Source organism: Salvelinus alpinus, chromosome 21 (genome assembly GCF_045679555.1).
Source record: "Salvelinus alpinus chromosome 21, SLU_Salpinus.1, whole genome shotgun sequence".
Classification (NCBI taxonomy): Eukaryota; Metazoa; Chordata; class Actinopteri; order Salmoniformes; family Salmonidae; genus Salvelinus; species Salvelinus alpinus.
Window position 1 is genome coordinate 30,780,897 of NC_092106.1, and position 25,195 is coordinate 30,806,091.

Genomic DNA, 25,195 nt, shown 5'->3' on the forward strand with positions numbered 1-25,195 from the left:
ATGGCATACATTTCAGAATAACATTTTGTCATCAGAAAAAACTAAACAATCCTCAAAAGAGGGAGTAGCATGGAGAGGGAGTAGCATGTCTTCAACATCAATTTGGTCAAACCTATTCTGTAGTTGGTAGTTGCTATTAGCAAGGCTACTGGCGCTAGCAGCAAGCATAGGCCTGTCAATGTGTTATTGGTATTATGTAATGTAGGCTATCACGGAGGCCCTAATAAAAGTCAATTTAGCCTGTACATGTGCATATGCCATCAGGTCCCGCGTCAAAGGTTCAGCTGTTGCCACGATGGGCGAGCTATTACGGTTATAGTGCACCTCGGCACCTGGATGGATAACGACCTCTGTGCTTCTGTGCATGACATATGCGCCCCACGCGCAAGCACCACTTTATGGAGAGAATAACATGTAAAATGGAGTGAAATGCGTGGTATTTGGGACGACACACAAAGAAAATCAAATGCTTACAAAACAATCAATTATAGGCATACATTATTAACCAAATCGATGAAGAGAGTATTTACAGTATATACACTGAACAAAAATATAAACACAACATGTAGAGTGTTAGTCCCATGTTTCATGAGCTGAAATTAAAAAAAGCCCTGAAATTTTCCATATGCACAAAAAGCTTATTTCTTTCAAATTTTGTGCACAAATTTGTTAATATCCCTGTTAGTGAGCATTCCTCCGTTGCCAAGATAATCCATGCACCTGACAGGTGTGGCATATCAAGAAGCTGATTAACCAGCATGGTCATTACACTGGGACATTACGCTGGGACAATAAAGGCCACTTTAAAATGTGCAGTTTTGTCACAACACAATGACACAGAAGTTTTGAGGGAGTGTGCAGTTGCCATGCTGACTGCAGGAATGTTCACCAGAGCTGTTACCAGAGAATTTAATTTAATTTTCTCTACCATAAGCTTCCTCAAACATTGTTTTAGAGAATTTGGCAGTACATCCAACCGGCCTCACAACCGCAGACCACGTGTAACCACGCCAGTCCAAGACCTCCACGTCCAGCTTCTTCACCTGTAATAAAGCCCTTTTGTGGGGAAAAACTCCTTCTGAGTGGCTGGGCCTGGCTCCCCAGGCCAACTCATGACTGCGCCCCTGCCAAGTCATGTAAAATCCATAGATTAGGGCCAAATGAATGTATTTCAATTGACTGATTTCCTGATATGAACTTTAACTCAGTAAAATCTTTTAAATTGTTCCATGTTGCATTTCTATTTTTGTTCGGTATATATACAAAAGTATGTGGACACCACTTCAAATAAGTGGATTCAGCTATTTCAGCCACCCATAGCTGACAGGTGTATAAAATGTAGCACACAGCCATGCAATCTCCACAGTCAAACATTGGCAGTAGAATGGTCTTGCTGAAGAGCTCAGTGACTTTCAACGTGGCACAGTCATAGGATGCCACCTTTCCGACAAGTCAGTTAGTCAAATTTCTACCCTGCTAGAACCTCCCCGGGCAACTGTAAGTGCTGTTATTGTGAAGTGGAAACGTCTAGGAGCAACAACGGCTCAGCCCAAAAGTGGTAGGCCACACAAGCTCACAGAATGGGACCGGCGAGTGCTGAAGCGCTTAACGCGTAAAAATTGCCTGTCCTTAGCTGCAACACTCACTACCAAGTTCAAAATTGCCTCTGGAAGCAACGTCAGCACAAAAACTTTTCGTTGGAAGCTTCATGAAATAGGTTTCCATGGCCGAGCAGCCTCACACAAGCCTAAGTTCACCATGTGCAATGCCAAGCGTCGGCTGGAGTGGTGTTGAGCTCGCCGCCATTGGACTCTGGAGCAGTTGAAATGCGTTCTACTTCACCAGAGTGATGATTCACGCTTCACCATCTGACATCCGACGGATGAATCTGGGTTTGGTGGATGCCAGGACAACGCTACCTGCCTGAATGCATAGTGTCAACTGTAAAGTTTGTTGGTGGAGTAATAATGGTCTGGGGCTGTTTTTCATGGTTTGGGCTAGGCTGCTTAGTTCCAGTGAAGGGAAATCTTAACGCTACAGCATACAATGACAATCTAGACAATTCTGTGTTTCCAACTTTGTGGCATCAGTTTGGGGAAGGCCCTTTCCTGTTTCAGCATGAGATTGGTGTGAAAGAACTTGACTGGCCTGCACAGAACCCTGACCTCAACCCCATCAAACACCTTTGGGATGAATTGGAACGCCGACTGTGAGCTAGGCCTAATCGCCCAACATCAGTACCCAACCTCACTAATGCTCTTGTGGCTAAAAGGAGCAATGTTCCAACATCTAGTGGAAAGCCTTCCCAGAAGAGTGGAAGCTGTTATAGCAGCAAAGGGGGGACCAACTCTATATTAATGCCCATGATTTTGGAATGAGATGTTCGACGAGCAGGTGTCCAAATACTTATGGTCGTGTAGTGTATGTAGGGTTTAAAATGGTATGTGTATGTTTTATATTGAATTTGAAAATATCAGCCAAAAATAAAACAAGGCCATGGGATTAATGTATGACAAAAAAATTACAGTTTACTACAAAATCATCCAAATACCTTTACCATTCAAAAGTGATTGGATCATTACTCTATATACTATTGGTACTAAATAAATTACATCTAAAAGCAAACATGCAGCTAACCAAGTAAAAATGAACTCCTTTAGATGGACAGTGGAGAGAAGTGGGGTTTTGTCTGAATTCAAAGGTGGGGAATGAACCTCTGCTCTTTTGATTGATAAGGAAGCTCTAAAGAGCATGGCTGCTTTCACTTCTTCTACGATGACCTGCACTGCAGCCAAACATTCACAAGAAAACAGGCTATGTGCACACTGCCCACAAAATGAGGTGAAAACTGAGCGGCACTTCCTAACCTCCTGCCAAATGTATGACCATATTAGAGACACATATTTCCCTCAGATTACACAGACCCACAAAGAATTTGAAAACAAATCCAATTTTAATAAACTCCCATATCTATTGGGTGAAATAACACAGTGTGACATCACAGCAGCAAGAGTTGTGACCTGTTACCACAAGAAAAGGTCAACCAGTGAAGAACTCTCTGTATACACCATTGTAAATACACCCCATATTTATGTTTATTTATTTTCCCTTTTGTACTTTAACTATTTGTACATCATTATAACGCTGTACATAGACATAATATGACATTTTAAATGTCTCTATTTCTTTGAAACTCTTGTGATTGAAATGTTTACTGTTAAGTTTTTACTGTTTATTTCACTTTTGTTTGTTATATTTCACTTGCTTTGGCAATGTAAACATATGTTTTCTATGCCAATAAAGCCCTTTGAATTGAATTGAGGAAGAAAGAGAGAGAGAGAAAGAGAGGGACTGCAATGCCCCTTCCTTGTGAGATTGCCTATAGGGATACTACGTGTCTTTAAAACTTGCAAGGCAACTATAAATAAATGCCAAACAACACAATAGTTACGTCTGTCAGCAGAGCAGACGTTCTTTACCGCTTTCCTGGCGTCGTACCCTGCTGGGGCGCGAGTCCCGGTCAGACGGCTCTCCTATTGGTAGTGCGCAATCTAAAAGCGACAATAAATTCCTCGAGGTGCACTAACTTTTGCAGCATTTGTGTTATCTTCAGGCCATAGAGTGAGAACAAATGGATGCATAGGCTCTACGAAAAAATACCTTCAATTAAACACTGTTGTATGTTGAGTGACTAATCAAACGGCATTAAAAACATTAAAAACTACACGCATCTGTATATGTAATCGAACTTATGACCTGAGGTGATGTCACATCTGTCAAGAAGATGATTAAAGAAGCTTCCTCAGTCCTGTCCCAAGCAACGCCTCTGACAACAACTCTGAGGAAGAAAGTTTCCTGCACCGTCAGCCAATCATTACGCACGCCCAAGAGCCGGTCTCCCTCCTCTAAACCAATCACAGAGCCTGGATCACTGATGGCAAAGAAGTGCAGCACAACTAATAACTGTTCCTCTGGGTTTTGACCATCTTCCCTCACTCTGAACGTGTGTCAACAACAACAGCGACAACAACATCACTTGCATGACTATTGATGACATCGCAGATTCCCTCACGTATCCAAGTGCCTCTCGACTGTTGAAAGATCAACGCATAGGCGCACTCTTCAGAAGTCTACCTCAAGTTTTTCCTGGTTTGGTAACTTGGGCTCTTTTCTTCGGGAGGCGGGAGTGTTTTTTTTTAAATCTCCCTGGACGCTGGTTCCTGTCTAGTCCAGTGGCTACCCTATCAAGGCTAACCTTCCACGAATTGGAATACAGGGCATTTTTACTCATAATTTCTCCCAGTGGTCAAGCTCCATCGTCGGCAGCTCCCTGTTCTCCTCTCTGGCGGGAGGTTAGTTGAAGGCGTAGGGTTGTGGAGGTATGACTGCGTTGGCAGGGGCAATACCAAGGATGATGCGCCCCATGCTGGCTCAGAACTACCCACACAGTGGCTTCCCACTGGAAGGTAAAATCAAAAGTCGAAACAACTTTTTGAGCACAGCTTGTGGGAAGATTTGGGCTTCGATGCGTAATAATTAAGGAGTGATTATTAATATAGGATATTCTGTAGCCTACCCCATAACCCCTCCCACCTAAACATAAACGTGGTCATATCAAATTGTAAAAACATTTTTTATAAAACTTTGGGATTGACACGCAAAATTGAGAAGTAACACAATTAAAATGTAATGTTCTTTTCATGTTTCATTTTTCAAAGTTATTTTCATTTCGGTTATCGGATGCAAAGTGGTTTGAACGGTTAACGTCATCTTTATCATCTGCTTTTTTTGTAGTCATTATTGACACCTTTTTATATGTATCTATTTGTTTGCAGTGGACTATTAATTAAAGTATTAATTTAATAATCTCTTAATCTCTGAAAACAAATCATTTGTTTATTTACAGAAGATTTACAGGGTCATATAAGTAGGCTATACACCTCGCTATTTTAAATAATAAGATACAGCATCATTACTTAAAGCAACTTTTAAGGACTTTCATTGTTACCAAACCTTTCATTTTAAACGACTTTAATTTTTTATTAGGCTATTATGTATTTTTTTAAATGTAGTAGTAGCCTTGTGGTGTTATTAGTAGCCTATGATGGAAATAATGTTAGTTGTTGTGTTGTAGGCCTATAGTTTATAATCATGAAGCATTCTGGTGACCATTTTGTGTTTTCTTTTACTCAGTCTCTACCCCGTTAGGCCAAGGCAGAATGAACCAGCTCGGGGGAGTTTTCATAAATGGCAGACCTTTGCCCAACCATATCCGCCATAAGATCGTCGAAATGGCCCACCATGGCATCAGGCCATGCGTAATCTCCCGTCAACTCCGCGTCTCTCACGGTTGCGTTTCCAAAATCCTCTGCCGGTACCAGGAGACCGGCTCCATCCGACCCGGGGCCATCGGGGGAAGCAAACCCAAGGTGAGGGAGCACGAGCAGTTCTATCGCTGGTGAAATTGTTGGGTTTTGTATTGTCATGCATTTTATTATTCTCTTAAAACTGTTTTCTCGAGGTATGACATGTTGGATTAAAATTTAACAGGGCAAAGGTTGGGAAAGCATGTAAGAGGCCTATATTGTGTTGCTGAGTGTAAGTAGACAGTGTAAGTAGATATGAGCTGTTTATTATGCCTTAATTAATTAACGATGATATGATTTGTCGTTTCCTTAGCAGGGGACGACACCTGATGTTGAGAAGAGAATAGAGGAGTACAAGCGGGACAACCCGGGTATGTTTAGCTGGGAGATTCGGGATAAATTACTGATGGATGGGATATGTGACCGGAACACCGTTCCATCAGGTAAAAGGAAACATTTGCATTCTGTCATAATTGCTGCCCATTTCAATGGGCGCAATCTTCACCTGCAGCCATAGATTGTTCATCATCATCATGGTCATCATCATCACCGTCTTATTTATGATAATGGGACTAATGTATTTTCTTTCTCAATAACCACATTTTACCACAATAATAAACCGTTTACTCTCTGAAAACAAAAACGTTAACACCTGCTGAAAATTATGGCTGGGGGAAATAATAACTGTTATAATGTAATTGCCAAATTCATTTTAAATTAAGATAAAATCATTAAAAAATATTGCAAAGTCTATCGATTTTTTTAATGGTGCATATGTTGATATCAAGTTAGATTTATTTGATGCTTTATCACGGTAGATTAGAAGAACAAATAAAAGCCAGTGAGTGCAGATTGTTTAACTTTTATTTAGACTTTTCCAGTTTATTATTTATTAATCAGTGCTCTGTAATTTCTTCTAACACAGTGAGCTCTATCAGTCGCATCATGAGGAGTAAATTCGGAGGGAAGGGAGATGACGATGATGATGAAGATGAAATCGAGAAAAAGGAATTAGAAGAACACGAACGGCGGGCCAAACACAGCATCGAGGGCATCTTAGGAGACCGATGTGAGTGCAATCATAAATAAATAATTTCCTCTCTTCCATAGGCAACTTGCGTGAGGCAGTTACTTGTTGCGTAAGGGGTAGGCCCTTCATACACAGAACTAAATGCTTCTGTGCACTTTCATGTTCTTTGAAACGGTGAGGAAACTTCTCGTTTATTCAAAACTAAACAAAGATGGACAGAAAAAGGTTTTCATCTTGTTTTGTGTAAGCTTCTTGGTTTTCTGACTCGGTGTTATAGGCTAGGCCTACATTTTCCCGATGGGAGTCACCACTCCTTACGGGTTGCCATTCATTTTTAGACTGTGAGGTAGATAGGCCTAGTCTGAACTTTAACTATAAAACTGTTGTTGTTTCCGATGAAGTGAAAGCACAAGGAGAGTGTCTTCCTTGGTCAACAGTCATAAAGTGCACTGGATTCTTTTGAATTCTTATCGACCATATCACTCCTGCTAATGCTTGTCCCATGAGGCATTACGACAATTCAAACAGCAGGTGATAACTTTTGTGGTAAAGGGAGGATTGCCACTTTGTGTGTGTGTGTGTGTGTTAGAGAGAGAGATAATTTAAAACAATTAATTTAAAACAATTAAGTGAACGAATGTGTAACCACGGGTGCTTGCACGAAGTGGGCAACCCAGACGATATTTGTTGCAGACAAACATTATAACGTTCAGGCCTCGAATCAGTCTGTGCATATTCTACTTCTGCTACATATTTGCATTTAATTGTTTATGGTAGGACACTTTGCTTATATATATAGGCTAGCCTTTACCTTGTAGGCTTATTGTAGGTACATGTTTACTTTTTATAATGTCTTTATCATACTAATAACGTTGTTATTAGGCCTATACATGCATTTTAATCGAGATGCACATAGCCCCGTTGTAATGTTTGAGGAAATACCCCTCATCAAAAGTATATAAAAAAGAACCAAAAACTTTTTCAACCCCTAATTGCCAAGATGTATTTTAAACAAAGAAATCTCATAACATCCCATTTTACGGTTTCCTACAATTTATTATGAACGAATTCGCAGGCCTATTCCATCTCAACGCACCTGCTCTTTCCGCTCTACTGTAAAATGCAAGCAGAGTAAAACAAATTATAGAAAAAGACAGGGAGTTGGAGGAGACAAAACGTCCCAAATGAGTTGATCAAACATTTGTATAACAGTTCCATCCCTCACAAAGCCAGGCCTCGAGCACACAATCGGACATTTGAGGATGAACTTGGGAGACAAAGGCGCGAGAGTCCATTGAGATTTACGCTTCGGTTACGCGTGGACAAAGCCTGGCTTCGCAGCAGCTTGGTCGCCATAAAAGAAGGCAACCTGTTTATAATTCAGTCAGAAAAGGAGAAGGAGTTTTGCAACAAAAGGCAGAGAAAATACATTATGAGACCCCAATGAAGGATGAATTATTCAGGTCCGCCAATAGCCGCTGCTCGGGCTAGGTCTAGAGACTGTTCACCGTGGAGAAATGGCCGTTTTCACCTACAAAATGTTTCTTTTGGAGTCTTTTTAGGTCGTCTAAAGAAGCCGACTGCCATTCAGAACCTCTCAAGCCCTCTTTCACACACACACACACACACACACGCACGCACGCACGCACGCACGCACGCACACACACACACACACACACACACACACACACATAGTGTATAGGCCTAACTGATATTTAAACAACATACTTTCAAATCAGCTTAATACGCTTATTTAATGGCGAGGTGAATTAAACTTCTTGATAATGTGTTACTTTTAATTTTGGACATACAGAGCATTGCGGACATAATGGTTTACGAAAAAACAAACTTTTTGGTTATTATGTGCACTCAGATTATACATTTTGTGCACACTCACATATTTTACACAACGTTTAAAAGTTATAGTTTTTTGTTGATGTTTCTGGTTCACGCTTTCAACACTTTTATATTGGCCTTTTTAGTTAATGTCACTTAATAATGATTTAGGCATGTTACAAATTCCAATGCCCCAAGATAAGAAATTATAGTTTCTGTGTAGCAGCCTCATATCAACGGCTTTGACAAAATATTATATCTCATAAAATTACAAATATTTTCCTAAATATATGCATAGGCTACTTTATGGTTATTAATAATTTAATTCATAGGCCTAATATATAAATATTTATTTTGTATTTTTTAAGTACAAATTGTTGCACAATATATTTTCTTACCAATATAGGCCTGATGATATACATGTACAATTGGCTAGTAACATGTCCCTGTGCATGGTCTATTATTAAGTCTTTGATGCCCTATTCTTTCCCTTTTAAACATTAATAATGTCTTCTAAATGATTTGATATTGTGCTATGTCACATTTAATGATCGAGGGAGTGTATTAAGGACTCCTTTGGTGAATGGGGACCAATGTTCTCCCCCGAGAGGCGCGCTTGGCCTCGAGCGGCGGTCACAATGGAACTCGCCACTCGTCATGCGCACTGCTGCAATACTCACCCATCATGCTCTCACCCCTTGCGCTCTCAAAATCTCTTCAAGCGGATTAAATTGAGCCTTTTATTTCATTTTACTTTCATCCAGAGAGCGAACCCGCCCCTCTCCCTCGGTTTCCTTCTCTTTCTCTCCATGCCTGCGGCGCACATTCGTTTAATATCTATGGTTCATCTTCAGGAGTGCAACCGCTAACAAAAGGAAGTCAGTTTGTTGTAGAAAGGTCCCTAAAATTAAATTATCCGTTAAATCATTGACCCATCTGATATTTGTCTTTATTTGGTTGCCAATACATGTCACATTGTTTTATTAATTCCAAAATGAAGGGTATAAACTAATATTAATAAGCCTAAAATAGTATCCGTTTCCTTAGAAAGGTTGTGCTGTGTCCACGTGCTCATTCGGGCTCGCTTTACCTCAGTCAGTTTACTATCCTATTTCCATTCGTATCGGTCAAGTGTACATTTTACCCTAAGGTAAAAAATGTAAATGACCGTTGCCACGACAATGCTTTGACTTGAAACGGGCACAGTTAATTTTAGCACTAATATCAGATAACTCAAACTAATGCATGGTTTATGCTATTATGCGTAGGTAATGAGAGTTGAAATGAGCGCACACTTCAAATTGGTTGGTGTTTGGTCCTGAGGACTAAGCTATTGTGGCGCTCTAGAGATTGCCTTGTATGGGTAGAGTGACGCCAGTAACGTCAAATCTCGACTTTTTTTTTAACGATTTGTAGTTTTTTTGAGACCTGTGGCGTCTACTATTTTCGTTCGTTTTTTTCTGTCTGGTCTCATTTTGAATGCTGTTTTTACAGCCGCAATTACAATCTGAAAATTAATTTTTTCCCCAGCTAAATGGGTCAAACATAGATGAAGTCGATGTTTGTTGAGACCATTGTTGTGCGAGGGTCGTTCAGAATTCATTGTCGTTTCTCGTAAGCGTCCACATCAAAGGCGGCTTGTTTGGATTTATTTGTCTGGGGAAAAAGACAACTGAAATGTATTTCGGAAATTTCAAGCTCGCTCAATTGCAGCTTCGTGCACCACAGTGCCCAAAATGATGCGCAAGTATATCCTCACGTGCCAAATGTGTTTGGAAAAAAGGCTGGTGCAGTTGGTTAAGTAGACAGTAGGGCAGGCTATCTTTCTCAATTCATGTGTCAGAGAAAATACTTTCAACTTAGAATTACAATAGTTGAACACATTATGCCACTCTTTAGAAAATACTTTTCCAAATGTCCAGTCAGTGATCCAGTCTCACTAAATGCCTCCTGTGCATATTTTCTATTTTGGCACAGTTCCTGCATAACCATTAGCAGGGGGTTCAATATAGTAGTTTCTCTGCCTTCCAGAATCTAAAAGGCTAACATTGAGTTAATTAACCCTAGAAATGGAGCTAATGATTGATAATGTACAAGAACGACCCTCTCTCCTCCTCTCTCATATTTCCAGTGTATCTTCTTAACCTTACTTGGCCAATTAAAATTTCCCTGAATAACACTGATGATACATACAGACGAGCCTTGTTGGCCCAGCACATTTCCATTTATACTCGGACACACACAAAATTCCCCATCTGAAAGACAAACAGTCAAAGAGGGATAACTTTATTTTGTGAAAGGGACTCCTGGAAAGGGCTAATTGAATAAGTCTGGGATCTTTGAAAACCTGCCATGGTGAGCGCAGTCATCGTGTCATAATTAGGTTTATTGAGGCGCATTCCGCCAATCTGCTGCCATTCTCCCAGCCTCATTGTGCCCAGAGCCAGGCCAATAGCTGCAGGACAAAAGGGAATCAAGAGCTGACAATACATGAAAGGGCCAAAAGATTTAGCTGCTTTTGTAACAGAAACTGAGCAGGACTTTTGTTTGTGTAAATAAAGTTGACGAACTACCCACTACTCAGGCTGGAGCATCTATACAATTTAATGTGGCCACACACCGGATTAGTGCCAGGAGGAGAGGGAGAGAGGAGGAGAGGGAGAAGGGGGGGGGGGGGGGGGGTGCTGGAAAGAGAGTGAATGGGGAAGAGAGAAGGGAGGGGGGTAAAAGAAAATTGTTTGAGAGAGTATTAGGGGCTAGGTTTGTGTATTTAGTGTGTGAGTGTTTGCAGATTTATGTTCTGCATGGCTTCTGATGTTGGATTTGTGATGTTCATCATTGTCTTACAGTGGCACTGGAAGAGGATTTGCTAAGAGGCATTGAAGTTGGAAACACAATACACACTATACTGTAGCATAGATCCATGGTCAAGTTCCCATATCACATTCTCATATACATCACCATGTTCCAGGTCTTATGTTTTAAGGTGTTAAAGGTGCTGCCTACTGAAAATCAGTGATCTTCATGGATTCAGTTACACTCCGAAGGCACATTCCAAATAATGGCTGATGCACGCATTTGCTCCCAAGTGGCGCAGCCGTCTAAGGCACTGCATCTCAGTGCAAGAGGCATCACTACAGTCCCTGGTTCGAATCCAGGCTGTATCACATCCAGCTGTGATTGGGAGTCCCATAGGGCGGCGCACAATTGGTCCAGCGTCATCTGGGTTTGGCCGGGGTAGGCCGTCGTTGTAAATAAGAATTTGTTCTTAACTGACTTGCCTAGTTAAATAAAGGTTCAATGTCACTGAATCTTTCACACAAGTCATGCATTGATATTTTTGTGTGAAAGTTTGAGCTGTATGTGCAGTTAGGGAACAGAACAATTAGACTATAGGGAAACTCAGTAAGATGACTTGATGGATTCCACTCATGGCACATTCCATGTATACTCTTAAATAGACTTCATACTTTAGTACTTCTCTCTTTAGTTTTTTCCCCTTGTTAACACGATCTCACAATTAAAATATCCAGCAGCAGATGATTCATACCAAGGGTGCAACTTTGGTTTTAGAAGTGGGGGGGACATAATATACAGTACCAGTCAAAAGTTTGGACACACCTACTCATTCCAGGGGTTTTCTTTATTTTTTAAAACTATTTTCTACATTGTAGAATAATAGTGAAGACATCAACACTATGAAATAACACATATAGAATCATGTAGTAACCAAAAAAGTGTTAAACAAATATATTTCAATTAACAGGTGTGCCTTGATAAAAGTTAATTTGTGGAATTTCTTTCCTTCTTAATGCATTTGAGCCAATCAGTTGTGTTGTGACAAGGTAGAGGTGGTATACAGAAGATAGCCCTATTTGGTAAAAGACCAAGTCCATATTATGGCAAGAACAGCTCAAATAAACAAAGAGAAACGACAGTCCATCATTACTTTAAGACATGGTCAGTCAATCCGGAAAATTTCAAGAACTTTGAAAGTTTCTTCAAGTGCAGTCGCAAAATCCATCAAGCGCTATGATGAAACTGACTCTCATGAGGACCGCCACAGGAAAGGAAGACCCAGAGTTACCTCTGCTGCAGAGGATAAGTTCCTTATAGAGTTAACTGCACCTCAGATTGCAGCCCAAGTAAATGCTTCACAGAGTTCAAGTAACAGACACATCTCAACATCTACTGTTCAGAGGAGACTGCGTGAATCAGGCCTTCATTGTCGAATTGCTGCAGCGAAACCACTACTTAGGACACCAATAAGAAGAAGAGACTTGCGTGGGCCAAGAAACATGAGCAATGGACATTAGACCTGTGGAAATCTGTCCTTTGGTCTGATGAGTCCAAATTTGAGATTTTAGTTCCAACTGCCGTGTCTTTGTGAGACTCAAAATAAGTGAACGGATGATCGCCGCATGTATGGTTCCCACTGTGAAGCATGGAGGAGGAGGTGTGATGGTGTGGGGGTGGTTTGCTGGTGACACTGTCTGTGATTTATTTAGAATTCAAGGTACACTTAACCAGCATGGTTACCACAGCGATATGCCATCCCATCTGGTTTGTGCTTAGTGGGACTATCATTTGTTTTTCAAGAGGACAATGACATAAAACACACCTCCAGGCTGTGTAAGGGCTATTTGAACTAAGAAGGAGAGTGACAATCACTGACCTCAACCCAATTGAGATGGTTTGGGATGTGTATTCAACAAGTACTCAGCAAGTGCTCAGCATATGTGGGAACTCCTTCAAGACTGTTGGAAAAGCATTCCTTACAAAGCTGGTTGAGAGAATGCCTAGAGTGTGCAAAGCTGTTGTCAAGGCAAAGGGTGGCTACTTTGAGGAATCTAAAATATATTTGATTTGTTTAACACTTTTTTGGTTACTACATGATTCCATATGTGTTATTTCATAGTTGTGATAACTTCACTATTATTCTACAATGTAGAAAATAGTAAAAAATAAAGTAAAAACCTTGAATGAGTAGGTGTGTCCAAACTTTTGGCTGGTACTGTATATATATATATTTTTTATCCAGTCAGATAAACACTCCAAACAGTCTACCCGACCACTCGGAGGTGTCCACATGGTCCTAAAGAACACCGTTGCCTCATTTTGTATCACATTCCAATGATAAAACTGGGGGCACAAAAATGCAATTTCAGAATGTGTGTAGGGGGGGGGGGGGGGGGGCATGTCCCCCCGTCCCCAGTGAAAGTTGCACCCCTGATTCATACTTTCATGAAGGTGGCTCATTACAGACAGTTATAGAAAACATGACAACCTTGACATCTTCGGTTCTTACATCTTGTGTTCTATACGAGAAGCTGTAAATAATAGTAATTTCTGGCACGTTAACGGTTGTTGCTACGCTCTCTAGCAACGATCAAAGTAGGGTGAAGACACTATATGGAAATGTACAATATTTGAGTGTGTCTGGAACATGACAATTATTTGAGTGTTGAGTGCTTGTTGATTGTTTGTTGTTATAAAGCTTAGAGCTTCAGAGAAACAGAGTTAGACTGAGGCTGTATAGAGTTAGACTGAGGTTATATAGAGTTAGACTGAGGTGATATAGAGTTAGACTGGGTCTATATAGAGCTAGACTGAGGTGATATAGAGTTAGACTGAGGTTATATAGAGTTAGACTGAGGTTATATAGACCTAGACTGAGGTGATATAGAGTTAGACTGAGGTTATATAGAGCTAGACTGAGGTGATATATAGTTAGACTGAGGTGATATAGAGTTAGACTGAGGCTGTATAGAGTTAGACTGAGGCTGTATAGAGTTAGACTGAGGTGATATAGAGTTAGACTGGGTCTATATAGAGCTAGACTGAGGTGATATAGAGTTAGACTGAGGTGATATAGAGTTAGACTGAGGTTATATAGAGCTAGACTGAGGCTGTATAGAGTTAGACTGAGGTGATATAGAGTTAGACTGGGTCTATATAGAGCTAGACTGAGGTGATATAGAGTTAGACTGAGGTTATATAGAGTTAGACTGAGGTTATATAGACCTAGACTGAGGTGATATAGAGTTAGACTGAGGTTATATAGAGCTAGACTGAGGTGATATATAGTTAGACTGAGGTGATATAGAGTTAGACTGAGGCTGTATAGAGTTAGACTGAGGTGATATAGAGTTAGACTGAGGTGATATAGAGTTAGACTGAGGTGATATAGAGTTAGACTGAGGTGATATAGAGTTAGACTGAGGCTGTATAGAGTTAGACTGAGGTGATATAGAGTTAGACTGAGGTTATATAGAGTTAGACTGAGGCTGTATAGAGTTAGACTGAGGCTGTATAGAGTTAGACTGAGGTGATATAGAGTTAGACTGAGGTGATATAGAGTTAGACTGAGGTTATATAGAGTTAGACTGAGGCTGTATAGAGTTAGACTGAGGTGATATAGAGTTAGACTGAGGTGATATAGAGTTAGACTGAGGCTGTATAGAGTTAGACTGAGGCTGTATAGAGTCAGACTCAGACTATACAAAGTTAGACTGAGGCTATATAGAGCAAAATGGCAACTGCCCTAAATAACATGACCATCCGAAGACTGATATTCCCTGTCAGTCTGAGGAATGTGTCACTCAGTGTGTCCCTGGGCACGAGGGCACAGGGGGCAAGGGGGAGCACCAAATCACTCTCACTAAACCTCGCCTCGGGCTCTCTCTGTTCTTCTCCTCTCCTCCTCTCCTCTCCTCTCCTCCCCTGCTCCTCCGCCTCGCATAATTTTTTTTATAATGCCGTGCATGATGACAATCCAAGCATAAAAACATAGTTATCTGCAGATGAATGGGGGCTCTATGCTTCATTAAAGCCTCTTTCTCCTTTCACACCCCTATTGTGACCCTCTGATATCAATTCAAAGGGCAATTAATGAATGCAGGCCAACTTTGAAGTGGGGGCCATTGGTTCGGGGCTCGGGGCTTCCTCCTTCAGCCCCTTCAACCTCTCGCACACCCCCTTCACCCGTGATGGACTTGCCACATTCAGCCGAGTGCTCCAAAAGACGGTTTGAAGAGAGTGAAAGAGTGAAAAGGCCTGCGAAGGTCAAGGAGAATGGATGCCATAGAATATGGCCTCTCTTTATCTAATGGAAGTATCCACCAAACACAACGGCTAGAGAAAAAGAGAGAGAGAAGGAAGGGGGTGAGAGGTTGTTTTTACAAGTGTGTGTGAGTGTGTGTGCATGTGCAGAGGAGGGATTGGGGGTGTCAAAGCTGTGGAACACAGGGAAAAGGCAACTGAATGCAGTGGTTGAACAAGGAAAGGCAGACAGGGAGTTGTTAATCACTTGACTGAGGTAAGGGCATAAGGCTCTGGACAGGGCAGGGGTAGGGATATAAGGCTCTGGACAGGGCAGGGGTAGGGATATAAGGCTCTAGACAGGGCAGGGGTAGGGATATAAGGCTCTGGACAGGGCAGGGGTAGGGATATAAGGCTCTGGACAGGGCAGGGGTAGGGACATAAGGCTCTGGACAGGGCAGGGATAGGGATATAAGGCTCTGGACAGGGCAGGGGTAGGGATATAAGGCTCTAGACAGGGCAGGGGTAGGGATATAAGGCTCTAGACAGGGCAGGGGTAGGGATATAAGGGTCTGGACAGGGCAGGGATAGGGATATAAGGCTCTGGACAGGGCAGGGGTAGGGATATAAGGCTCTGGACAGGGCAGGGGTAGGGATATAACGCTCTAGACAGGGCAGGGGTAGGGATATAAGGCTCTAGACAGGGCAGGGGTAGGGTTATAAGGCTCTAGACAGGGCAGGGGTAGGGATATAAGGCTCTAGACAGGGCAGGGGTAGGGATATAAGGCTCTAGACAGGGCAGGGGTAGGGATATAAGGCTCTAGACAGGGCAGGGATAGGGATATAAGGGTCTGGACAGGGCAGGGATAGGGATATAAGGCTCTGGACAGGGCAGGGATAGTGATATAAGGCTCTGGACAGGGCAGGGGTAGGGATATAAGGCTCTGGACAGGGCAGGGGTAGGGATATAAGGCTCTAGACAGGGCAGGGGTAGGGATATAAGGCTCTAGACAGGGCAGGGGTAGGGATATAAGGCTCTGGACAGGGCAGGGGTAGGGATATAAGGCTCTGGACAGGGCAGGGATAGTGATATAAGGCTCTGGACAGGGCAGGGATAGTGATATAAGGCTCTGGACAGGGCAGGGATAGTGATATAAGGGTCTGGACAGGGCAGGGATAGTGATATAAGGCTCTGGACAGGGCAGGGGTAGGGATATAAGGCTCTAGACAGGGCAGGGGTAGGGATATAAGGCTCTAGACAGGGCAGGGGTAGGGATATAAGGCTCTAGACAGGGCAGGGGTAGGGATATAAGGCTCTGGACAGGGCAGGGGTAGGGATATAAGGCTCTGGACAGGGCAGGGATAGTGATATAAGGCTCTGGACAGGGCAGGGATAGGGATATAAGGCTCTGGACAGGGCAGGGATAGTGATATAAGGCTCTGGACAGGGCAGGGATAGTGATATAAGGGTCTGGACAGGGCAGGGATAGGGATATAAGGCTCTGGACAGGGCAGGGGTAGTGATATAAGGCTCTAGACAGGGCAGGGGTAGGGATATAAGGCTCTAGACAGGGCAGGGGTAGGGATATAAGGCTCTAGACAGGGCAGGGGTAGGGATATAAGGCTCTAGACAGGGCAGGGGTAGGGATATAAGGCTCTAGACAGGGCAGGGGTAGGGATATAAGGCTCTAGACAGGGCAGGGGTAGGGATATAAGGCTCTGGACAGGGCAGGGGTAGGGATATAAGGCTCTAGACAGGGCAGGGGTAGGGATATAAGGCTCTAGACAGGGCAGGGGTAGGGATATAAGGCTCTGGACAGGGCAGGGGTAGGTATATAAGGCTCTGGACAGGGCAGGGGTAGGGATATAAGGCTCTGGACAGGGCAGGGATAGTGATATAAGGCTCTGGACAGGGCAGGGGTAGTGATATAAGGCTCTGGACAGGGCAGGGGTAGTGATATAAGGCTCTGGACAGGGCAGGGATAGTGATATAAGGCTCTGGACAGGGCAGGGCAAGCTGGGAGGGAGAGAGTTAACTTTGCTCTCAATAGTAGAACCTAGAAATGGCAATATACGTTTTCTTTTTATTGTAAGGAACTATAACTTGTTGTTACTATACTATTACCATGTTATTAATATTTAATTACATGCCATAGTGTAAAATGCTACCAACAGTCAAAGATGACAAGAGCTTAGCTGTTTTTGACCTTTTAAAATTGAAGGGACTTCGTAAAAGAGAGTCACATTGAGTTAACTCCCCAGTGGTCAGTCAGTGCCTAGCTCTCTTTTCCTCTCAGATCAGGCTAAGTGGGGTCAGATGTCAACGTAAGGTCATTCTCCATCATCCCTACAGGAAACAGGGTTACAATCATGCTTGGGTCAACATGATAGGTAACAGCTTCCTGTTATCCCACCACAGCACAGACTCTCATAACTCTCATTGCTGTCTAAAGGTTTTCTCTTTAGAGGTTTTCTGTCTAGAGGTTTTCTCTCTAGAGGTTTTCTCTCTAGAGGTTTTCTCTCTAGAAGTTTTCTCTCTAGAGATTTTCTGTCTAGAGGTTTTCTGTCTAGAGGTTCCCTCTAGAGGTTTTTATTGTTTGAGGAGAGCTTGGTCGCTTTGTCTTATTCAGTCTTTCTTTTCTTGAAGCTTGATGAGGTTATGACTTATTAGTTATTCTTTCTCTCTCACCACATCATCTCTTTCTCAAGCACACACACACACACACACACACACACACACACACACACACACACACACACACACACACACACACACACACACACACACACACACACACACACACACACACACACACACACACACACACACACACACACACACACACACTCGTTGACAGTGCAGACAAACACACAGCGCTCTTCACACACTCTCAATTACAGGGCAGCTGTAGAGGTCGGGGCTCCTCCTTAGCAAGTCAAGTGAGCACCCCCCACCTTCTTTAACAACATGGTAGAGGCGCAGATGGGCCCATAAGCTGTCAGTTAACCATTATCCTTCAGTCCTTCAGGCATCTGCCCAGTCCTCTATGTACTGTTTAATGCAGTTGGGCAGTCACTTAGTCCCCTGGCCCCTGAAAAGGACCAGCGTCACTCCCCGCCCAAATAAATGCTTCATTTGTCTCCTCTGCCTTTTGTTTTGTTTCAGAGGGGGGCACATGTCACTGGCTCAGTTACCCTCTTCATTTACCAACCACCCCAAGAGAACTTCCATGGCAGTACCCGCCGTCCGACCAGTAACCCCCATGAGAAGGCTGTAAACAGAAACCCATATGGTCAGCCACCCCACACACCCACCCACCATGCCCAAAATTTAGCTCCATACACTCCATCTCTCTGCGGACATTTTAAAGCTTTTTTGTCCCCACTCGCAGTCCCCACAAAACCATGCTGTACGATTTCCAGGAGCACAGTCTGTTCCAGTTAAATCCTCTATTCTTTACCCTCCTCTGGAATGAAGGGAGTCTCTCAGGTTGTTTTGGCTCAGGCTGCTATGTGCTGTGTGCCTCTCAGGTTGTTTTGGCTCAGGCTGCTATGTGCTGTGTGCCTCTCAGGAATACAGTTTGGTTAAATTAAACAGTTTTCTTTTCTCTGCTACTCCCCTTCTCTCTCTGCGGCTTAAAGCAGCAATGCTCCAGCTCCCTGGCAGGCCCAGCCCAAGCCAGGCTTCCTGAACGGGTCTCTGACATTCAGATACTGTAGCTTTACCCTTTTAAGGATTGCACTGTGTCTTTTGGGGTTTTACAAACTGGCAAGCCTACAGGTCCAATCCCACACATACTGTAAACCCACTCCACCCACAGCTGAGGTGAAGTGAAAATACATGGAAAAGTAAGTTTGAATGTTTAGCTAGAGTATGAATAAAACATTTTAAAATACAGTTTATGTATACATAAAGAGAGATATGTGGGATTGGGTGGATAATTGGATTGCAAAGGCTATTCAGCAGTGCCAAATAAAAGCAATGAGATCCATGGATAGGAGGCAGCGGGCGGCGCCTGGGACTAACGGGGCACTCAGAGACCACAGATTTACAGAACAGCTGTAAAGGATCTGATTTTCTCTCCCTTCCCTCACTTCACTGCTGTGTGCCGAGTTTACTAGCTCGGAAAAATAAGCACATTCATCCTGTTATACAATTTTTGTTTTGTTTTACATGGAACTATTCTTAACTCAGGAGTAATAATGACCAAAGTAGTATCAGGGGGAAATGGTCAACTCATTGCTGTTTGCTTAGGCTGTAAATATCTTGAATGGATTTTTTCATTGTATGCATTTGTTTGTGCGTCCAATGTGTGAAATAGAGAATATCTATGTCAAAATTAGAATGTGCTGAAAACGCAGCAAGTACATGAGTTTATGTGTGTGTGTGTGTGTGTGTGTGAGTGAGTGTATGAGTGAGTGTGTGTGTGAGTGAGTGTGTGTATGAGTGAGTGAGTGAGTGTGTGTGTGATTGAGTGAGGGAGTGTATGAGTGAGATGTGAGTGTATGACTGAGTGTGTGAGTGTATGAGTGAGTGTGTGAGTATATGAGTGAGGGAGTGTGTGTGTATCTGCACTCCACCAGAGTTGCCGCAGAGTTGACAAGGCTCATTAACCTAGAAGCAGAAGGATGGTCTATGTAATGCACTGTCAGTCCCAATTTTCACAGTCTACAGAAGCCTAGGCGCCTGTGTGTGTGTGTTTGTGTGTGTGGATTGCTCTGCGCCAGGGTACTGAGAGTAGTGGGAGTTAGCGGGTGGCAGGGAAGGTGTGCTTTCTGCCCTATCACCAGGTAGACTTTCTCTCTCTCTCTCTCTCTCTCTCTCTCTCTCTCTCTCTCTCTCTCTCTCTCTCTCTCTCTCTCTCTCTCTCTCTCTCTCTCTCTCTCTCTCTCTCTCTCTGTATCTCTCTCTGTATCTCGTCTCTCTCTCTCTCTCTCTCTCTCTCTCTCTCTCTCTCTCTCTCTCTCTCTCTCTCTCTCTCTCTCTCTCTCTCTCTCTCTCTCTCTCTCTCTCTCTCTCTCTTTCTCTCTCTCTCTCTCTCTCTCTCTCTGTATCTCATCTCTCTCTCTCTCTCTCTCTCTCTCTCTCTCTCTCTCTCTCTCTCTCTCTCTCTCTCTCTCTCTCTCTCTCTCTCTCTCTCTCTCTCTGTAAGACCCACACTATCCCTCTCTCACAAACACACTGACACACACAACAACAACAACAACATCAACAACACAAATGCACAGTCATAGAAAGCTGGTGGTGGTAGCCTACATTTGAATAGGAGAACAACAAAGGCCTCCTCCTTCCTCTACCCCTCAGGTGCTCCCATGGTCCCCCCAGGCTGGAGTGGAAGGTTTTGGGGAGCCCCCCCCAGCTGTGCCCCCCCCTCGCCCCTCTCTGGCCCTCTTTGTGCCCCCCGCTCCCCCATGGGGCAGGTGACAGGCCCCTCTGTGCGGGCCGAGGCAGCCATGACGGATTCCACAGATGGAGCGTGCAAATCGCCAGCAAAGACCTCAGACTTAGAGCAACAAAGAGAGAGAAAGAGAGAAATATGGGGAAGAGAAAGAGAGAGACAGAGTAGGCAGAGAGAGAGAGAGAGAGAGAGATGGGGACGAGGAGAGGGAGACAAAGAGTATGTGAGAGAAAGAGATGGGTGAGAAAGGGAGAGAGGGAGCGAGGTCTAGGTGGTGTTTAGTTAAAGACAGTCTCTCTGAAAGGAGTGTTCTAAGTTGGTCGGTGACTTCATTCATCTTTTTATAGTTCAACTAGATTAATGTCCCTGAATAGTTTTGTCACATGAGAGTATATCAAGACGTGACTGCAGACCTCCAAGAGGCCATAATGACACTCTGGTTGAAAGACAACGTTCCCTAGGATCCCCAAAGCAGACTGATCATAACCGATAGGTAATTCCAAAGTAATTAAGGATTTTTCGAACGACTCGGCATTCCCAGAATCTAAATCCCTGTGAAATTCTTTGGAACGCTGTTGCATTCTGGTAACTGTGGGGAAACTAAGCATTCCCTATGGGCCTCCAGGAGCTGCAGCTACAAAGGCTCCTCTCTGTTTTTCACCAGCAATCCTGTTTTGAATAATGCCCCCCACTCCAACTCCTCCACACCTCAAATTCCTACTCCACCAGCCACTACCACCACCACCTAAAAAATCTCCACCCACCCTTTGGTCTCTCTATATAATAAGTCTTTGCATTTGTTGTTTGGTTAGTGATGTGGCTTGAAGATGTTTAGAAGTCAGGAATTAAAATATTTGTTCTACTGGAAGCTCACAGAGTGAATGACTCATTAGGCGCTTGGAGGTAGTAAAGTTGCAGTTTTCCTTCTTGATTCATTGTAATGGTCATAACCACGACCGGCAGCCATTTTACATCTTGGTTCTATTTAGTGTGGATGGGAGCAGCTGAGAGGCCTGTGTGAGTGTGAGTCGCTGTAAACAGAAATAGAACATTCTGATCAAATGAAAAATAGAATAATCTTCCCAAATACCCAAAGAAAACATCTCTCCCTCCCCTACCCTTTCTCTTTCTCCCTTCCTCACATTGTTTAATGTTTCTTTACCAATTTGCTCTTAATGCATCCTTGTTGTCTCCCACTGCCATTGGTGTTGAGAAGGGAAAGTGTTAAGGGGGGAGTGGATCAGTTTCACATGAGGAACCTCAAGCTATTTGGATTTTCTTGTATTTTCTTGTTGCTTCTGATGGGGACTAATACAGTGTTGCACAAAAACTCCCCCTCCACTCCAGGGAATTCATTAAGAGTAACACAAAGTCGGCGCGCCAGCCTCAATGAACTTCTGTTTCTGAAGTAGCTAAAGGCCTACTAGAACTGCCTGGTAGGAAACCAGCCCATACGCTTCAGAACAGAGTATACAGTAGTATTACATCTGATCTTACTTTAACTTGAATAGTAGACATACAAAAGCTGTCAAGTCTCATATTATCACACTAACTCAATCAACCTGAAACTTCCACTCAGTGACCACTTCAATGTCTGACTGTGTGTGTGTGTGTGTGTGTGTGTGTGTGTGTGTGTGTGTGTGTGTGTGTGTGTGTGTGTGTGTGTGTGTGTGTGTGTGTGTGTGTGTGTGTGTGTGTGTGAGTGTGTGTGTGTGTGTGTGTGTGTGTGTGTGTGTGTGTGTGTGTGTGTGTGTGTGTGTGTGTGTGTGTGTGTGTGTGTGTGTGTGTGTGTGTGTGTGTGTGTGTGTGTGTGTGTGTGTGTGTGTGTGCGTGTCTGTACAAAGTGGAGCTGGGATGATAAATCGGAAATGATCGACACCGACTATATCGATCACTTATCGCAGGCATTTTGGTGATATCGTTCACCATGATAAGTAGCCTATACTGGAGAAATTTGAAATTAAACAAGTTTGATAATATGGGTGATTGTTAATGGGACAATTGATGGTACAACCATCAAACTAGTAGTTTAAAGGCAGAGTGCAGTCAAAAACTAGATTTTCTGTGCTTTATATACACTACATGACCAAAAGATCAGAACTCTGTGCAGGCCAATCAAGTTCTTCCACACCAATCTTGACAAATCATTTCTGTATGGACCTCGCTTTGTGCACGGGGGCGTTGTCATGCTGAAACAAAGTGTGAAAAACAGCCCCAGACCATTATTCCTCCTCTACCAAACTTTACAGTTGACACAATGCATTGGGGCAGGTATCCACCAAACCAAGATTAGTCCGTCGGACTGCCAGATGGTGAAGCGTGATTCATCACTCCAGAGAACGCGTTTCCACTGCTCCAGAGTCCAATGGCGGTGAGCTTTACAGCACTCCAGCCGACGCTTGGCATTGCGCATTGTGATCTTAGGCTTGTGTGCGGCTGCTCGGCGTTGTTAACCTATTTCATAAAGTGCCACGACAAACAGTTATTGTGCTGACGTTGCTTCCAGAGGCAGTTTGGAACTCGGTAGTGAGTTTTGCAACCGAGGACAGCGGTCCCATTCTGTGAGCTTGTGTGGCCTACCACTTCGCAGATGAGCCGTTGTTGCTCTTAGACGTTTCCACTTCACAATAACTGCACTTCCAGTTGACTGGAGCAGCCCTAGCAGGGCAGAAATTTTATGAACTGACTAGTTGGAAAGGTAGCATCCTATGACGGTGCCATGTTGAAAGTCACTGAGCTCTTCAGTAAGGCCATTCTACTGCCAATGTTTGTCTATGGAGATTGCATGGCGGTGTGCTCGATTTTATACACCTGTGTAAAATATAAATATGAAATCAGCCTGTTTTGAAAAGACCGCCTGATATTTCAGCCTGTTTTGATGGGATGAAGTTTTGGCTTGCCCGGTGACATCACCAGGAGGTAAAGTAGACCAATAAAAAAGAGAGTTCCAAACCTCTCTGGCAATAACAGATAGTTTCCCCCTCTCCACTCAGACCCCCCCCCACCCCCCCAGATAGTCCTAAGAAGCTATTTTTGTTTCTTTTTGATCATTTTAATTGAAAACAATCACAGTAAGGTACTTAATTGTTACCCAGAAGTTATTTGATTTTGAGGAAAAATCTATGGAAATGTAAAGGATAATAAAAAAAAACTGTGGTGTACATTCATGTTATGAACGTATCATTCTATTTATCAATATTGCATAAATTCAGGCAATTCATCGCAATAAGTGTTTTTGTGCATATCACACAGCTGTAGTACAAATGTGTGCTTATGTGCGTGCTTATGTGCACATAGACAGGGACACTGAGGTGCAGAGTAAAGCTGGGCGTTGGACACACAATGGCCTGTGGTCACCCTGGCCTGAGGAGAGTCTCTGATCTCTGGGTCTCCTTGGCCTTGGCTCTGTCTGTCTGGCTGGCTTGGCCCTGCCCTAGGTTACCACTGTGTTACTACTGGCCCGCAGCTTTAGAGAGCCTCTCCAATTCACTGCCTCTTCTGCTGAATTGGCTCTTAAAGGGCCGGCGTTTCTCTCTGAGCAAACAAGACCAGCATGCACCTGCAGAGTGGTGTAGAGGGGGTATATGGGGGAGGGGGGGGCTGCTGCCCTGTCCCTCGCTCAATCCCCAACTGCTACTGGGGCTCCAGAAAGACTGCAACTTTAGACAATGCTGGTTCCCCCCTACACTCTCTCTCTTTCCATCACTGACCCCCCCTTTCCCCCCTTAAAAAACGAATGATCCCTGGATCCAAATTAGGCCTTTGTGTGGCGCTTAGTCCTCTCAATCCCACTGTCGCTGCGCCTCGGGAACCTTGTCCTGTGGGATTATTTATAAAATCACACAGAATTCCCCTCTGAATGGAAGTTTGTTGGTGCACAAGACAAGAGGAATGGGGGTTATTGGGAGGGTGTTGGTGGCCCCTCCTCTGAAGAGGTTTATGTAAACAGATAGCAGGGAAAAGGGAAAGTAAACAAGTTCACACTTCAAGTGGATGGATTTATACTTCTGTTCTTCACTCTCACTACGTTACTACTCCTCTTTTTCTTGAGGACTTTCCCTTTTGGTCTTCCTGAATTCTATTTGATCACTGTAGTCAGGAGAATGAGAAACTGAAGATATGTTTTGTAAGACTTTGAAGTATTATTATTTTTACTTTTCTTTAACCAGTCGAGTCAATTAAGAAGAAAAAACGTCAGTAACTGTTACCTGTGATAATGATATAGTACTAACTAACACCATGAAAGCCCTAACTGTGCACCTCTTGTCTGTTGGAGCAGCGAGCCACTCAGATGAGGGGTCGGACGTGGAGTCAGAACCGGACCTGCCTCTGAAGAGGAAGCAGCGCCGCAGTAGAACCACCTTCACGGCCGAACAGTTGGATGAGCTGGAGAGAGCCTTCGAACGAACACACTATCCTGACATCTACACCAGGGAAGAGCTGGCTCAGAGGGCCAAACTCACGGAGGCCAGAGTACAGGTAGACTACACACACATCACACACACACATTCTTTGTCTCACAT

General features: G+C 43.4%; 1 protein-coding gene across 4 annotated transcripts in view; it reads left to right on the forward strand.

The window, feature by feature from the left end:
- Positions 1–3,980: 3,980 nt before the first annotated feature.
- LOC139548229 (paired box protein Pax-3-like) overlaps positions 3,981–25,195 on the forward strand; it is a 35,619-nt gene continuing 14,404 nt past the window's right edge. For 2 of the 4 annotated variants that reach the window (XM_071357760.1, XM_071357759.1), the window contains exons 1-5: positions 3,981–4,466; positions 5,194–5,429; positions 5,680–5,809; positions 6,292–6,435; positions 24,952–25,151. In XM_071357760.1, coding sequence (XP_071213861.1) covers positions 4,382–4,466; positions 5,194–5,429; positions 5,680–5,809; positions 6,292–6,435; positions 24,952–25,151 — 795 coding nt within the window. In that variant the 5' untranslated portion in view covers positions 3,981–4,381. The remainder of the gene's footprint in view (positions 4,467–5,193; positions 5,430–5,679; positions 5,810–6,291; positions 6,436–24,951; positions 25,152–25,195) is intronic. The other 2 variants (XM_071357763.1, XM_071357762.1) reach the window with 1 other exon arrangement.